The following is a 15,707-nucleotide window of genomic DNA, read 5'->3' as shown; positions in this document are numbered from 1 at the left end:
TAATAAATAGAGGAGCTAAACTTTAGCCTCTAAGGCCGCTAATATAAAATCTTCGTTAATGTAACTACTATAGCCGTTTAAAATTAATAATCTCTATTACTCGGGGTTATTAAGCTAGGTAAAGGGGATAAACATCTTTTTTAGCCACTTTAAAGTAATAGGGTTAAAAGTTTACCCTTTAGGGGGAAGTTTTAAAAGCTTAGCTTTTATAAGGGCAGTTAACTTTATTATTATCTTAAGGGAACTATTATTATTATACCGATTAGCTTTTAAAAATAGTTAAAAAAGGTAGAAACTCTTCGAAAATATTAATATACTTTAAAATAGTTACTTATTCGCGGTTAGCGGCGTTATTACGTATTAACGATTTATAAGCGGTAAGTTTAATTATTATAATACTTTCCTTTATCGTTATCGTAATTTTTACTTTATCGGCGTTAAATTTAAATCGAGGGGGTATACTATTAATAATAATAATGTTAAACCGATTAAAAAACCCTCGTATAGCCCTGTTTAATGTGTATACGAGACGCCGGAAATTTATCGCTTTAGCACGTATAGTCTTAAAAGCCGGATAACGTTTTAAAAAACAGTATATTTATCGTTTACTAATAAAGTAATCGATTTTTTTATAAAGAGGATACGTTAAGCGTATATACGAAATAGCCGGTACGTTAATACGTAGCCTAAGCTAGCCTAAAAAAAGGCCTATTTAATTAAAAAAGTCTCTTCGGCAAGGGTAAATAACTATAAAGCTTTATATTTCTCTTTTTTATTAAAGTTCTTTTTAATTCGGTTACGAAGGGTGCCCCTATTAACGTTATAGTCTTTAGCCGCACGATTAATACTTCCGCCGGCTAGTACGGCTTAGACCGCCTACGCAATGCGAACTTTTTTAATCATATTGGTAGTGGTGAAAAAAGGAAAAAAGAGGAAAAAATTAATCTATTTCAATTAACAGACGAGTGAGATTTGACCCCTTTATATACTGTTATTGTTGCTCAGGGGCTCTAGAATCATCTGAAATCAGGAGGGGTCAATCAGAGGGGGGCAGCCAGTAGGGGTTGCATCTTACATGTGGATACCGCATCCAGGAGCGCTTTGAATAGCGCTGGGTGTTAAATCCTGACGGCTGATTTTAAGCATTCTCTGCCGTCAAAATCACAATGGGCACCCCCAAGTTCAACCATAGCCAATGCGGATAAAGTGGCTCCCTTGCGGATGCATTCGTTGATGATCTTTCCACTGTATGGCAACAGCTCTATGAAGCTCATACCGTATGTCGTTTCGGCAGTAACAACCACTTTGTTGATCTGGTCCACGTCCCCTTCCAGTGCTGCAGCTATTAAAGACGCTCTCAACTTTCGTAAGCCCCTACCGCATTTGGAAGGGAGATTTTTGAGCACCACTAGAAGTTTAGGTATATTGTTGGCCAAATCAGATTCGAGCAAGTCCCAAGCTTTGTCGGCTATATGGACGCCCGAACTGTCGATAAGAACACGTTTAATGACTGACATATCAGTTGAGTTCTTAACGATACTGCGTAGTATATCATCCGTAATCTGCAATTGGGGGAACGTCCTGAGCAGATTGAGGAACCCTTCATCAGGAAACCTGCAAGACAAGTGCTTGAGCATTCCCCCATCGTTAAGGTCAGCGCCATGCCTTTCTAGGTTGCGCAGAACTTCATAGCAGATGAGGTAAGGCTGGCGTAGGAAAGTCTGCAAAAGTACAGGATCTTCACTCCACTGTTGATAAGTAACATCAACTCGCTCCAAAATCATCCGAGACACAACGTCGCTTTGGAAGTTCGCCACAACAATAGGCATGTGTCTCTCCGAGACGTCAGGGTTGGCGCTCAATAGTAAATCTAGGATACGGTGAGGGTTACCACCTAGTCCTCTGTGATATGAACCACGACAGGGCTCCAAAAGGATCGTCAGGGCGTTAGTGCCGTTCACACTTGCGCCCAGTTTGATCAAGGTATCGACCACATGGGCGTCATTGATTGCCACCGCCCGCTCGATAGGCTTCCCATTCGAACCGTGGATAGGGAGATCCTCATTGAGGTCAATGATGTGCGACTTCTTGACGATGTAGGTGATTGTCTCAACATCCCTCACCTCCATCGCCAAAATGAACAAGTTGCGAGCAAGAGCCCGAGTCTCATAAAGACGAGACACTCCCGCCAATGCAAAGACTAGATCCAGGGTTGCCACTTGCTTCAGGATAGTCAAGACTTCATCTTTGGGCACCCCGGATAGCCCAACGAAGTTGTTCGCGATCGAATAGATCAGCCCTCGCAGGAGGGGTGATGTACACAGCCGAGTCGCAGCATTCATCAGAGGCAAATTCAAGTCGTTTCGGTCGAGTTTTACCGGCGGCACCACAGATTGAAGGATATTGTCGATCGTGATATCTCTGCTGACCTCTGTTGACACAGTACCAATAGCCAGAAGGTTGAAGTTGGTGGCCGACGGAAATAGGTTGCTCGTCAACTGGGCCTCCATGAAGCAAAATGGGGTTTGGGGGAAATCTCAATCGTTATTGGCTCAACAGCACAGGCAGCGTACGCCTCCTCACAGCCTGCTTCTTGCACTGCCTTGAGTACGACCCCACGGCAGGCGCCTACACACCACACGCCTCGCGGCCAATCCGCATGTGAAGCGAATGTGTCATTTCCTCCGGTATTTGATTTCTGGATGAAAGTCCCCTTGTCCCTCAGAAAATGTTCTGAGCCCATCAATCTGCTGAGTAACGTGAACATTGCTGTAGCTGACATCTTCAGCCTCTTCGCGAGTCTGCCAAGGGTCGTCGGAATGGCTCAATTCTGGCTTGACGCCATCGTGTCAAACAGTCAAAATGGCAGCTATTTATGAATTACTGATATCTGGTGCTATCTTCTTTTCGAGCTCGCGTTTGAGTGGCACTGTAGTTGATGTCGATCTGGTCTCCTCACCAGTCATCAATGTTTTTACCTGTGTTCCTGAATCATTGGCAGAAATAACGAAACGACGCCACTCGCCAGCCAATTTGACAGTACTCAAGCCGACAATCCCAGCGTTACACGATGCCAATCTCTGAAGAAGCCATCGTCGCTATTATTGGGCTAGCCCTTGCGTTCCCGTGTGCATGGCTAGCAGTGCACCAATGGGTCCAGCATAGGCGCGATAGGAGATCGCGGTTCACAGGCAAGTCTCCAACTTCAAGCCATAAATGACCGGGGCAGTGCTCGGCTAATATTACACACAGCAAGGGATGAACACTACGCGGCCTATCGAATTCGGCATCCCCTGCCAAGACCTCGGCGTCGGCAAGGGGACTCGGAGAGCCAGCTTGATATCACCACCGGCGAGCCGCAGCTGTTGCCTTTACCATCTCGAGCTTATCTTCGTGGCACGAACAATTCTCTAGTACTGTGATCCAATCGAAATTGGTGCTATCATCGCCTGAGATTCGCCTGAGCGAAGTAAATTGGCTTGGCATGCAATAGGGTCCACAGACGGGTCAGTATGTCGATAATCTAAGAGGTGTGGGTATTAGAACATCTAAAAGCTGACAAGGATATTTTCTCTCAGTTTGCTCAGCGACTCAAATAGTATAAAAGGATATCATAGAAACAAGATTAACAGGACTTGGTTACTGCAGTTGCTCACTGAATTGGTTACATGCACGTGGTTGGACCCCGAACCCACTCCCCTCCCCTCCTGGTCGACCACCGAACAATTCCACGCAACATCTAGCTTAGGCCACACCAGCAATACAATATGACATACGATGCAAACTTTCATCAATTGGCACCTGTCAGACGCCCAAAAGCACTAGTGGTTTAGTGGTAAAATCCATCGTTGCCATCGATGGGCCCCGCGTTCGATTCGCGGCTAGTGCAACAGCTCTTCTTTTTGTCTTTTTGCCATATTTGCTTGCTTTCTGGCTTCATGGGTCTTTCATTTGCTAGTATACTTGAATCTGAGTAAGTAAGACAGGTCGATGCTTCTCAGGGTCGGTGTTCAGCTTAGAGCGCCAGCGCTGTGTGGGATACCGAGCGAATACCATATCATGGTCGACACTGTCACTTGCTAAGGGACCAACCCAGGAGGCCCGTTGACACTCATCCATTCCAACTGCGCGCGCTTATAGGGTCTGCTTAGTTATCTGTTGTTCGCGGAGTTTGGAAAAATCGTCATGCCGCAAATGGCATGCTTCGAGGCCTTGGGGGCTATTCCCAAGCAAAAGTCGCATTCGCGTCCATCCGACTGCTTCGCGGGAGACGCCCGACAAGTAGCCCGCGCTTTGGACCGGCAACTGGAGCCAGGCCGAGTCGAATATACCACGAACCACTCCCATCAAACAAAAGACGGGATACTGTTGCTCGCACTGATAACCGCACTCACTACCCCCACATAGTCCATCACCACCACCCCCTCCGCATGCAAATCCCGCAACACCCAAACCCCCGCACCGCGTCCCTCACGAACCCGACGCTCCTGACCCCGCGCGGCGAGTTGCGGCCCGTCCGCTCGATCAGGCTCAAGACCGCGGCGCGGTCCTCGTCGCGCCGGGCCTCGCAGGCGAGGATGAAGAGCGGGAAGAAGTGCTCGCAGCTGCGGCAGGTCACGACGGTGCCCGCGAAGACGGCGCGCGTGAGGGAGTCGAGGCTCGCGGGGGATTCGTGGGGGCTCTGGGTGGCGCGGGCGAGGTAGATGCGGGTCGCGAGGTGGTAGAGTTCGGTGCCGGCGGCGGCTTTGGGGGCGGTTGTGGGGTTGGAGAGGGCGGTGGGCGTGGTTTCTGCTAGTTGGGTCTCGTAGGTCTTGACGCGGTCGATGTAGGCCGGGTGATGGCTTTGGGGGTCTCGTGGGTCAAGGAGAGCGCGGCATATCTCGGACAGCAGGCTCAGGATACCAAAGGTGGGATTTGGGCAAGGCGGTGCCTCCGATAGACGAGTTAGTGCATACTTTAAATAATAGAAAGAGGTAGCAGACACACAGGTCGATGTTTGGTCAGGGGCGTATACTTCAAATCCATGCTCTCAGATTTCTCCGGGTCCGGTGCCTCCAGCACCAGCGACTTGTGACGCCAATGACGCACGGCGAAACGGGAGAGTGCTTCGTGCTAGTACACCCAGTCGAGCAGATAGCCAAAAGTGCTTTGGCGGCTAAGCTGCGATGCTCGGATCATGTCCATGGCGCCCCAGACGTGCCACAGCCACTCCCCTGAACTCTCCGACGGTAGCAGGATCTAGTTGTATAAGGTTATGGTTAAGCATGAAGCTTCGGAGTTACTGGTGGCTGAAAGAGAAGTTCTCGTGTCGGTGATAAACTCACCTCGAAACACCCTAGAAACATGGATGCAGCCACATGCTGGGCAGTGGGTTCGGCGGACATGAGTGCCTCATCTTTGACCGCGACAGACAGGTAGTGCAATGAGGATATCTTCAGCTGCACTGCTTGCTCCTGCAGCCCAAGGCGGTGGAGTGAGGAGAAGGCAAGCAGCGCATAAAATAATGCCAGCCCTGATGCTGACTTTTGTGCCAGAGCCAACCTGACCAGCGAGTCCCGGATCACCGGAGTAGTCGCGTCGAAAGACACAATGGCGCAGTACGCTGAGTCGTAGACTGTTCCAAGGTCAGTTATCCTTTCCTTGGATAGCAGTGTGACTTTAAGTACTTATGCAAGGGCCAACTTACAGTGACGAATGAGCTCTAAGTGGCTGGCCTGGTGTTTTGGGTGCTCCCACAAGTCTGAAAAACAAGGAGTAGAAGCATGAACTTGCTGAAATGCTTGCCCTCGGAGAGACAAGCGATGGTACTGCTCGATATCCTGCCAAGTAGTGTTGATGAAGAAGCGCTCGGCAGACCCCTTTAACCAGTGGTGCTTGGCAGACGGAACCACATCCTTTCCCACAATGGCGCGCTTCTTGTCGTTATCCCTGGGCCATGATAACCGCACTTCATAGCCTTGGCATGCTCTCTGAGATCGAGTGCGTCTCTCGCAGGTAGGCTGACGCCCGTCGCACTGGAGCTTTCGGGCTAGCGAGGGGCGGAGTTAGCACAATCTCCGGGGTACGGGCCTTTACGGCCTTTACGACCGCGGCCCATCAGCTCACCTTTGCAGGTCCAGCAACTCTTCCGGGCTTTCATTATGGGCGCGGGATCGTCTAGGAAATGGTAATGTGTCGTTGCGGGGGAAAGCACGAATGCGGTTGGCGGTTGGCGGTAAAGTAGCCCGCTTCCTGATCCTGACGGAAGTTGATGATTACCACGCGTCAGGCTAGTTGAGCTCGGGCAATACCCGGGGCCGAAGAGGTCGGGCAAAGTTGCCAGTGATGGGGCTGCTGACAAAACGAGACCGCAGCCTCTAGACTATTTCGAGTTAACGCATCAGCCAAAGGATATCTAGCCCCAAGACTTTTTTAGTAAGCATTTATTTGTCGTGGCCGTCTGACATGCAGGTGTCCATAGTTAACCGTTGTGAAGACCCACCAGAAGCAACTTTCTTCGAGACTAAAACCCCCTTTACGCACTGTAGGACACGCATAGGGGGCGCCCAATGATGTCCCTTCAAGAGTCGCAACGCGATTGACTGTGCTCATCGCACGCCGAGATGCAACACCACGCCGGCTACGAGAAAGACTCTCCATATATGATTCAGCAATTGATTAACAATCAATCGAAGAATATGCCGGCATGCTGAAGTGTTAGTGCGATGCGGGCACGAGTTGTGTATATAATGGCCAGTGTTCGGGTCCAGCATGGTGAAAAGGAGTTCATCACCACAGCATACGACAGACCAAGTCCCGCTCTCAAACACCTTCTATCTTGTATAGGTAATTTGCGTCTGTTGCCCACAATAGCACATCATCAACTTCCAACACAACCAACTACATCTCCAACATGCCTACGTACCTCATTACTCAAGCCACCGGCGGCCAAAGCGGCTGGGCCATCACCCACCTCCTCGCCGCCGGCGCCAAAGTCCACGCCGTCGTCCGCGACCTCAACGAGGAACTCCCCGCCATCCTTCGGCACCCCGGCGTCACCCTCTTCCAAGGCGAGAGCCGCAACTTCGACGACATCTACGCCGCGGCCCAGGGCTGCCAGGGCGTCTTCCTGAACACGGTCCCCTACCCGCCCGGCCTGGAGGCGCAGCAAGCCGAATCCGCCCTCGCGGCCTCCAAGAAGGCCGGCCTTGAGACCGTCGTCAGCTCCTCCACCATCGGCACCGAGATCGAGGCGGTGCGGGACTCGGACGCGACGAAGCAGATCCGCCTCGACGCGTACTACGCCTCCAAGCACTGCGTCGAGCAGCTCGTCCGCGCCGCGGGGTTCGCGTCCTACACCATCCTCCGGCCCGCCGTCATCCACTACGACCTCTGCACCGCGCGCCACCTCGAGAACTTCCCGCGCCTCGCCAGCCACGGCGAGCTCGACGATCTGCTAGCGCCCGGCAGCAAAGTGCCCTTCACCGACGCCAGCGACATCGGCAAGTACGTCGCCGCCGCCCTCCTGGCCGGGCCTTCTGAATCCAGCAAGTTCGCGAGCCAGGAGATCGATCTCTGCCACGAGCTGGCCGGCATCCTGAACCGGGTCAGCGGCAAGTCGGGCGTGAGGGCCGTCAAGCGCGCCTCGTACGCGGAGCTGCAGGGCATGGGCGCCGCCGTGTTCGGGCAGCTGTTTCACCTGCTGGCCAACGTCCACGACTTTGGCGACAAGGGCGCGGCGGCGGCCGAGGTGCAGGCGAGGTTCGGCATTCCGTTCACGTTGGTCGAGGGGGCTTTGGCGAGGGATAGGGAGCAGCTGATGGAGACTCTGGCGAACGTCGAGTAAGTTTTCTTTTGTTATCGTAGGAATTGCATGAGGAAACGCTTAGCTGCACAGGTTTAATGTGAGAACTCTTCAAGATGGGACGACTCCGTTTCTCACAAATGGGAAGTCAAAAACATAGTTGCTATCTAAACCTCACGCAGAAACTTGCTTAGCAGAGAGAATCTCTCCCCCCGAGCTCACTACCGTGACGCAGGCCCCTTAATAATAGACCATCCATCCGTCGCCTCTCCCCTCCTAATTGACCTGCTCGGGCCTCGGGTCGTGCCACCACATATAGTACGCGAAAACGTGGATAGGATCTAGAAAACTTGAGACTTCCGGCTTTGGAGTTAAGGCCAAGGATTTGCCTGTACTTCGTGATGGATCGACAAAACAAGGCCAAAAGTGGTCCGTCAATTGCACTCGCTACTCTCTAAAACGAAAAAGCAATATCGGCATAACGCCAGCAGCAGCGTCGACATGCCCACGCTTTAAGCAAACGTCCAAGGAGCCCCTGAGAATGGGCAAGTTGTCCTCATGTTTAGGCCTCCACGCGTCGCATCTCCATACCAGGAAGCTCCGTGATCCCTACGGCGCCACCGGCATTAGCAAGACGGGGATATCGCGATGGAAGAGGTAAAAGCGACAGGGGAAATCGGAGAGGGCAGGGCAACTTACATCCATCATGGTCCTCATCCACGAGCGGCTTGACCGAGCACTTCTTCCCCGCATCAATCGCCTGCGTCTTGAGCGAGCCGCAGCGGGCGCCCATGCAGCCGGCCGTGTCCATGGCCTTTTGCAGCGAGTCGTCCTTCCAGCCGAAGACGTAGTCGGCGTGCTGGCCGTAGCCCGTGTTGTCGCCCTGGCTGAAGTAGAACGGCTGCGACCCGTCCGCCGGCCACTCGGCCTTGTTGTTGAAGGCCGTCGTGTCCCAGACGACCTCGTACATGAGCTGCGGGATACGCACGGGGTGCGTCGAGGGACACGCGCCGCCCAGGCTCAGGAAGTTGGCGGGGCCCGAGGTCGGGTAGGCGACGTGGTCTTGGTGGTTGGGGCTGTCGAGGTTCTTGCCGTCCCAGCAGCTGGGGTGGTGCAGTGTCAGTACTTGTGTCTGTGGATGATTTTGAGGTAGATGGGCAGGCTTACGTGGGGAACAAGATGTTGGAGCGGATACCGCCTTTGCATGGCTGGGTGGGCAGGGCAGCGGTGTCGAGACTATTCAGGGTCACGTTAGCTTTTGAATCTTCTCACAAGGTTTGTTACCACTTACCGGCCATCGGCGCATGGGGCTGCGAAGTCACCACCAAAGTTGGGTCCCGTGTAGCAGCGGTAGCAGTTCTGCATCTTGTTGCTGCCGGCTGCAGTGCGCTTGTTCACGTCTCCGACAAGCATACGGAAACCCTAATATCGAGTCAAACCCAATTCGTCAGTTTAGCTGTCGTATTCCACGAGCCAAGACCTTCCTCTGCGTTTGGGTTCAACAGAGAGTTAGAAACAACTTACAGGCTTGAAAGCAGTGATCTGGCCGGGTGCGGCCGAGACGTAGTAGACGAGAACACCGCCACCAATCTTGGTGCTGTACTGGTCACCAAACTGCAGCCTACATTCCCCGACATGTAAGAGTCAGCATATACTGCGGCCGATATATTAAAAAACAGAAGAAATGCAAGAGACTTACGCCGCCCCAAGCTGCGGCACCCGCTTGTACGTCCCGTTCCGCGCCTTGAAGTACAAGTTGGCGGTCCAGTAGTTGCTAAAGTCCTCGGAGAAGGCGCAGGTGGTGCACGTGGCGGTGCCGGAGACGTCGCCGGTCGTCATGGACGCGTTGAAGCCGTTGCCGCCGACGATCTGGTGCACGTGCGGGCTCGGGATCGTGCCCGGGTTCACGAGCGGGTCCAGCCGGTCGATGACGACCTGCGCGCACCCGAACCGCAGCATCGTCGTGCGCTGGCCGCCGAACTGGCGCGCCTCGAGCTCGGCCGAGGGGGCGGCGTCGGCGAGGCCGGCTGCGAGGGCGAGGAGGGAGGTCCAATGCATCGTGGTTGATAGCCTAGAGGGAATGGTTTTCTATCCCAGCTGTAAGTGTATGCCTGTGGGTGAAGTTTCCCGGAAGCGGTTGACGAGAGCTGGTCTGGGTTTGCCGATCAACACGAGGGGGAATATGCACCAGGTTCTTGGGCTGGGTCCTGGGGGTTTTTAAACAAAGCACGAGGAGAAATGTTACTGCCCGTCATAGCGCCAGGCCCTCGATATAACATCTGCCGGGCTGCCACAGCATGCGGGCTGAATTGCCGGCACGTGGCGATTGAAGAGAAGGGCCGATGTACGCATTTATCCATATTAACTTACACTCAGCGCATCCGGGTCCCTGTTGGAGAAGGGGCCACACAACGACACTCGGAGATATGGAAACTGACAACGTGCAGCATCTGAGCCACGAATCTAAGCTTGTTTTCTTCATGCCGACGTTCTGGAAGCCAGCCGCCCCATATTCTCGCTGTGTCACCTTCCTATAAGTTGGATAGCGTAGATCTTACCTACTGCTTTCTACGCTTTTGAAGATTGAGAGGGCCAAGCAATAGCCTATCACAAAACTCTATCCTTGATGAGCGGCAGCTCATCTTCCACTCTCATCAAAATAAAATAGAATTGGATGATGAGCACTTCCTTGGTCAGCATCAGTACCCACGTAGTTGCCCCATCATGTGGCATTGCAGGTGTGCCTAAGATTACCTTGGCACTCACTAGATCGCAAGGAGGGCCTGAAAGTTGAAGTTGACTAGTTCACCTACGATATCTGCTGTCTTCTGAACACCTTACGCGGACAAGCAGGCCGCCCCAGAGACGCCATCGGCATGTCTCCATAACTCACCCGCTTACGCCTCGGAGATCTTAAAACCGCCGGGCGCCCTCGTTTGAAACACACCCGTGGGGTCATACTTCACCGCCGTCCTCATAACCGCCTCCGGATCCCGCAGCGTCCTTAGCGGCTCCTGCACCCGATCCGCATAGTTGAGATAAGTCCAGTCCACGAACCCGTCCACCTCCCGCGCAAACGCCTCGACCCCCTCCAAGACCTCCCGCGCCGCCGCCAGCCCTACACCGCAAACCTTCTCGTCCTCCTCGCCCCCGACGTTGACGGACAGCAGCAGCATGACGGCGTTGCGCCCCCGCAGCGCCCGGTCCAGCCTCATGACGTTGCCGCCGCGCTCGTCGCCGAGCCGGCCGTAGCAGTGCGGCAGGGACTGGAACAGGCACAGGGAGCTGAAGCGGCCCGTCTGGCTGGCGGCTTGCATCTTGGCCACGGCGGCGGCGTGCAGCGAGACGGCTTTGGACATGATGCGCTCGTCGTTGAGGAAGGTGGTGGTGTGCCAGTAGTTGCTGTGAGAACCCCCTGGTGTGAGCCGTCGTTTCATGCCCTGGGGGTTTGGGGGAGAGGGTTCAATGGGGAGTTGGTCACGACGAGTTTGCCAGGCGGAAGCATAGTGGGATAGATAAGAAACATAGGCTGACTTATTGCATTCCCATAGGCTGGTCCATCGACAGCGCAAAGCCGTGCAGGTTCGTCTGCTTCAAATCCCGGGCCATGGTCGGGATATCGCACAACTGCGTCAACTCCGGCGGGTTCTCGACTCCCTTGGTGTTGGCCAGGAACGTGGTAATGACGATATCTTTGAACCGGCTCGGCTCGTAGTTCCACAGCACAATGTACGAGCTGTCCGGGAACCGCTCCGAGTCGTCGGTGAACCCCTTCATCGCCGCGACATGGTCGGCGCTGCGCTCCGGCGTCGCCTCGCTCAGCAGCATGCCCGCCCAGAGTCCGTCGTTGGGTAGCGCGCGCACGTCAAACCGGGTGACGATGCCGAAGTTGCCCGCGCTCGCGCCCTTGAGCGCGCGAAACAGGTCCGCGTTCTCGTCCGCGTTGGCGTTGACGATGCGTCCGTCGGCGAGCACCACCTCGACGTTGACAAGCTGGTCGCCGCAGAAGCCGACGCGCGGGATGTACCAGGAGATGCCGCCGCCCGTCAGCAGACCCGCGACGCCGACGCCGCCGGACCGCCCGCCGGCGACAGCGATTCCGTGGGGTTCGAGGGACTTGTAGACGTCGCACCAGCGGGCGCCGGGCTGGATCGAGACAATGCGCTTCTCCTTGTCGACGGAGGTCTTGTTCATGTGGAGGCCGAGGTCGATGCAAATGCCGTCGTCGATGTTGCTGGCGCCCCACATGACGTGGCCGCCGCTGCGGATGGCGAAGCGGGCGTCGGGGTTCGCCAGGAGGGTTTGGAGGATCTGGGTCACCTGTCCCGTCGTCTTGGGGTGGATGAAGCAGAAGGGCTTCTTTTGGGCCGTGAGGGAGAAGTAGCTCGATACGCGCTGGTGGTATCGGGTCGAGCCGGCAGGGCTTAGGATCTCCTGGAGACCGTCCCTCACTAGTTCTGACACCACGGACTCGGACGCAACCCGCAGAGACATTTCCTCGATTGGTGCTCTAGCGGTAAATGGATGGTATAGGCTCAAAGTGTGACTCCCGGGACAGTGGTGTAATAGACAGGTGCAGTTCAGTTGGGTACGATTCAATGTTGTATTGGGGATTGGCAACTCATAGATGAACCAGGAAATGGAAAGGCCTCGGTCCTGCCCTATCCTGGCCTTGCCACCATGCATATGCAGCTGCATGCACATGGGGAGTAGGGCTATCCCTTGGCCGCGGAAAGCAACTCCGTCTCCTTGGCTATGAGCTGGTGCCCCCGCTTTCTTGGTCTCAATACCCGGTCTCGCATGATGTATGCGGCACAGCAATCTAGTTGGTTGCGAATTCTGCCGATCGATTAACTGGTGAAATGAGACTAACAACCAACAGCAGCCCTGCTACCCTGTCGCCAAACAGCATATCTGAAAAGGATGTAGTAATACTGCATCCACCCCCACTCACAACATCTGCCTTGTAACTCATGTTAATTCAAGCCTGTAGCCGTAACGGGAAGAAGTGGCCCTACTGGAAGGTAAGGGAGGATCTCCGGGTCCGGGGCTGGTCTTACCGCTATTTTACCACGCAGCGACCAGACTACCAAAGGGATGATGCGCTGGAGCATATGGAAAGATTTGTTGGGTGATACCTGGGATCAAAATCAAGATTCCATGCCTGGCCGAGGGATCTCGGAGAGATCCTGGGCTGCTGGTTTGCGATGAATGCTGCATTAGGTTATACACATCTTCTTGATCCTTTGGTGCGGCAACTATAAGCTTCTGCCTCTGCCTATTCCTTTCTTACGTTCACAGATGGTTTGATGTTTCGCCCTTTCGCAAAGTGGTCTTCAATCCCATCTTGATTTCCAGCCATAGCACTGTACCATCACTCTCTCTCTCTCTCCCTCTCCCCCCTTTTACCCGGGGTCGGCTGACACAAGCCAACGTAGTGTCGTCGAGGCTAACTTGATGATTATTTGCGCTACGCTCCCAAGTCTCTGGAAGTTCGTCCTTTACGTATCCCCTAAACTGCTGGGCATAAGCGGCGGCTCGGCCAATAGCAGAGGGGCTGCTCGGGAGCGGAGCGAAAACGCGGACGACTTGGTGACATTTGGCCGCTTAGAGAGGAAGCAGAAGAGGAAACGAGCCATCCGGCTCCCAGACACCTTGTACGGCTTGAATACGTTTAACGATGTTACGGTGCAGGCCGAGGGGAACAACTGCCGCTAAACGCACGCTGAGCCTGGTGGAAACTCTCATGGAGATGGGCAAAGCCAGAAGGGTATCCTGCAACCCAAGACCGCGAACGATCCCATGCGGAGGTAAAGAGAGCATATTCGGAAAGGCAGCTTGGATCAATCAACAGCTATCTATTTAACTTGTAACAGTCGTTATCCCCGAAGACGCATACTACTCTATCTCACTGTGCTCAGCTACACGCGCGGCCAATAAGTTGGGCAGTGGGCAATTCATGATACTGGTACACTCCAGACCGAATCAATTTCGCCATGGAATTGGCAAATCGGTTTCCCCAAAACATACGTTCTGGCCAGGAACGTTTCCATGTTTGCTTCGCTCGGTGTCATCGAGAGCCAATACGTGTCCCTCAGTCTCTTTGCATCTCTGGAAGCGGTTGCTTGCCCCTGAAGTCCTGTTTGGAGATGAGTCCACCCACAATGTTTTGTCTAGGCCCAAATTACTATAAATCAGACGAAAGTCGTCTTGGCCTGTTTCCTGTGTCTTTCTCCTTTCCACACCCCACACAATACGGAATACTCCATGATTGATTGTTATATATCTACGCAACGCGGACTCTTTTCATCGCAGTCCCTTCACCTACCGCCTACCCCCAAACACGCCCCAAGAAACAAGCCTCAATCGACTCAAGCAACATGACCCCACCAGTTTGGAACAACCGCGCCGTCTACTGGCACATATGCCGCGTTCTTAGCCCTGACGAGTTGGAGTGGTTCCACCACGCATGGAGATAAGATGCAACCCCTACTGGCTGCCCCCCCCTTCACTGACCCCCCTAAAATAGATGTAAAAATTAATAATAACAGCAATAGATAGGTTAATTAAGTAACACATACTGCATTTTAAGGTTTGTTTCGGCTCGTGCGCATTATAATAGAGTTACCCTTATCACTAGCTCGATTTGCATTAATTTCTACTACTTTACCGGCGCCTTTTTTCGGCTTTTTCTTTAGCCTTCCTTTTTTAACATCCTCTTAAACCTCCCTAATGTTTACTATATAAATAAAGCCCTTATTAAGGTCCTTATTAACCTTCCTTTTTTTTAAGCTTTTGTTTTTTTTAAATCTACCTCTAGACCGGCTTTTTCCTACTTTAATCGGCCGATTCGAGCCGTTAAATTATTAACACTTTTACCGAGCTTTTTCTATAGTAACCTTTTAATTAAATTACCGGTGGTAATCTTTATACTAAGTATCGCAGCCCTTAAATTTTTAACCTGCCGGCTATTTTTCGGCGTCTCGATCCTTCCAGCCTTCGGTTCAGTTAGCTGGCGCGTATCCTCGGCGGCGATAGCTTTATCGATAGCTCGCACCATATTAGTACGACGGAGCCTGTTATTTATCGGCTTATTAATATTAAGGGAATAAATACTAATTGTTACTTATCCACCAGCGATGACTTTAAAGGTAAAGGCTATTTTACGTGCTTTAGTTTAAGCTTAAAAGAAATCCCCTTTTTTAACGTAGCTATTATTAATAACGGCGTATATTAGGTCGAGCTCTCTTCGAAACCTCTTTTTTAAGACTTTAAAACAGTTAATATTTAAAGGCTAAAGTATATAAGAGCTGTGTAATAGTAAATAAAAGAGTTACACCTTAGCCTTTAACGCCGCTAATATAAAGTTATTATCGATATAACTTTTATATCTATTTAGAATTAGGAGCCTTTATTAATTAAAGTTATTAGGCTTAGTTAAAAGGATAAAAATCTTTTTTAGCTATTTTAAGGTTATAAGATTAAAAATCTATCCTTTTAATAACGCTTTAAAGGCTTAATCCTTATACTCGTAATTAATTTTATCCTCCTTTTAAGGGAACCATTATTACTAGACCGATTAGCTTTTAAATATAATTAAAAGCGGCAAGATATTATTAATAGTACTAATATATTTTAAAATAGTTATTTACTCGCGATTAGCCGAGTCGTTCTGTATTAAACTTTAATAGGCGGTAAAGCCGATTATTATAATACCCTTTTTTATCATTATCGTAATTCTTATTTTATCGGCGTTAAATTTAAATCGAAAGGGTATACTGTTAATAATAATACTATTAAGTTAATTAAAAAACCCTCGCATAGCCTCGTTTAATATATATGCGAGGCGCCGGAAATTTATCGCTTTGGCACGCACGGTCTTAAAGGCCGAATAACGTTTTAAAAAACGGTGCACTTATCGTTT

The 15,707-nt window shown here is 51.9% G+C and overlaps 5 protein-coding genes across 5 annotated transcripts; 1 reads left to right on the top strand and 4 right to left on the bottom strand.

Moving 5' to 3' along the window:
- Positions 1-1,374: 1,374 nt before the first annotated feature.
- PG986_008489 (uncharacterized protein) lies at positions 1,375-2,510 on the bottom strand (the record flags this gene model as incomplete). The annotated part of the gene is made up of 2 exons (XM_066844711.1): positions 1,375-1,408; positions 1,516-2,510. The coding sequence occupies 2 exons, from the start codon at positions 2,508-2,510 to the stop codon at positions 1,375-1,377; spliced, it is 1,029 nt and encodes a 342-aa protein (XP_066700823.1).
- Positions 2,511-3,829: 1,319 nt separating this feature from the next.
- PG986_008488 (uncharacterized protein) lies at positions 3,830-6,139 on the bottom strand (the record flags this gene model as incomplete). The annotated part of the gene is made up of 6 exons (XM_066844710.1): positions 3,830-3,962; positions 4,479-4,930; positions 4,987-5,112; positions 5,325-5,614; positions 5,687-6,028; positions 6,106-6,139. 6 exons carry the CDS (start codon positions 6,137-6,139, stop codon positions 3,830-3,832), a joined length of 1,377 nt encoding a protein of 458 aa, XP_066700822.1.
- A 753-nt stretch (positions 6,140-6,892) lies between these two features.
- On the top strand, positions 6,893-7,825 carry PG986_008487 (uncharacterized protein; the record flags this gene model as incomplete). Its single annotated transcript, XM_066844709.1, has 1 exon — positions 6,893-7,825. The coding sequence occupies one exon, from the start codon at positions 6,893-6,895 to the stop codon at positions 7,823-7,825; it is 933 nt and encodes a 310-aa protein (XP_066700821.1).
- A 520-nt stretch (positions 7,826-8,345) lies between these two features.
- Positions 8,346-9,841, bottom strand: PG986_008486 (uncharacterized protein; the record flags this gene model as incomplete). The annotated part of the gene is made up of 6 exons (XM_066844708.1): positions 8,346-8,392; positions 8,483-8,886; positions 8,951-9,019; positions 9,075-9,205; positions 9,308-9,404; positions 9,483-9,841. 6 exons carry the CDS (start codon positions 9,839-9,841, stop codon positions 8,346-8,348), a joined length of 1,107 nt encoding a protein of 368 aa, XP_066700820.1.
- Positions 9,842-10,680: 839 nt separating this feature from the next.
- PG986_008485 (uncharacterized protein) lies at positions 10,681-12,277 on the bottom strand (the record flags this gene model as incomplete). Its single annotated transcript, XM_066844707.1, has 2 exons — positions 10,681-11,185; positions 11,349-12,277. The coding sequence occupies 2 exons, from the start codon at positions 12,275-12,277 to the stop codon at positions 10,681-10,683; spliced, it is 1,434 nt and encodes a 477-aa protein (XP_066700819.1).
- Positions 12,278-15,707: the final 3,430 nt, after the last annotated feature.

Source organism: Apiospora aurea (genome assembly GCF_038362705.1).
Source record: "Apiospora aurea strain CBS 24483 chromosome Unknown utg000005l_segment0_segment0, whole genome shotgun sequence".
Taxonomy (NCBI): domain Eukaryota; kingdom Fungi; phylum Ascomycota; class Sordariomycetes; order Amphisphaeriales; family Apiosporaceae; genus Apiospora; species Apiospora aurea.
Note: the sequence above shows the minus strand (reverse complement) of the source record. Positions and strands in the feature narration are given on the sequence as shown.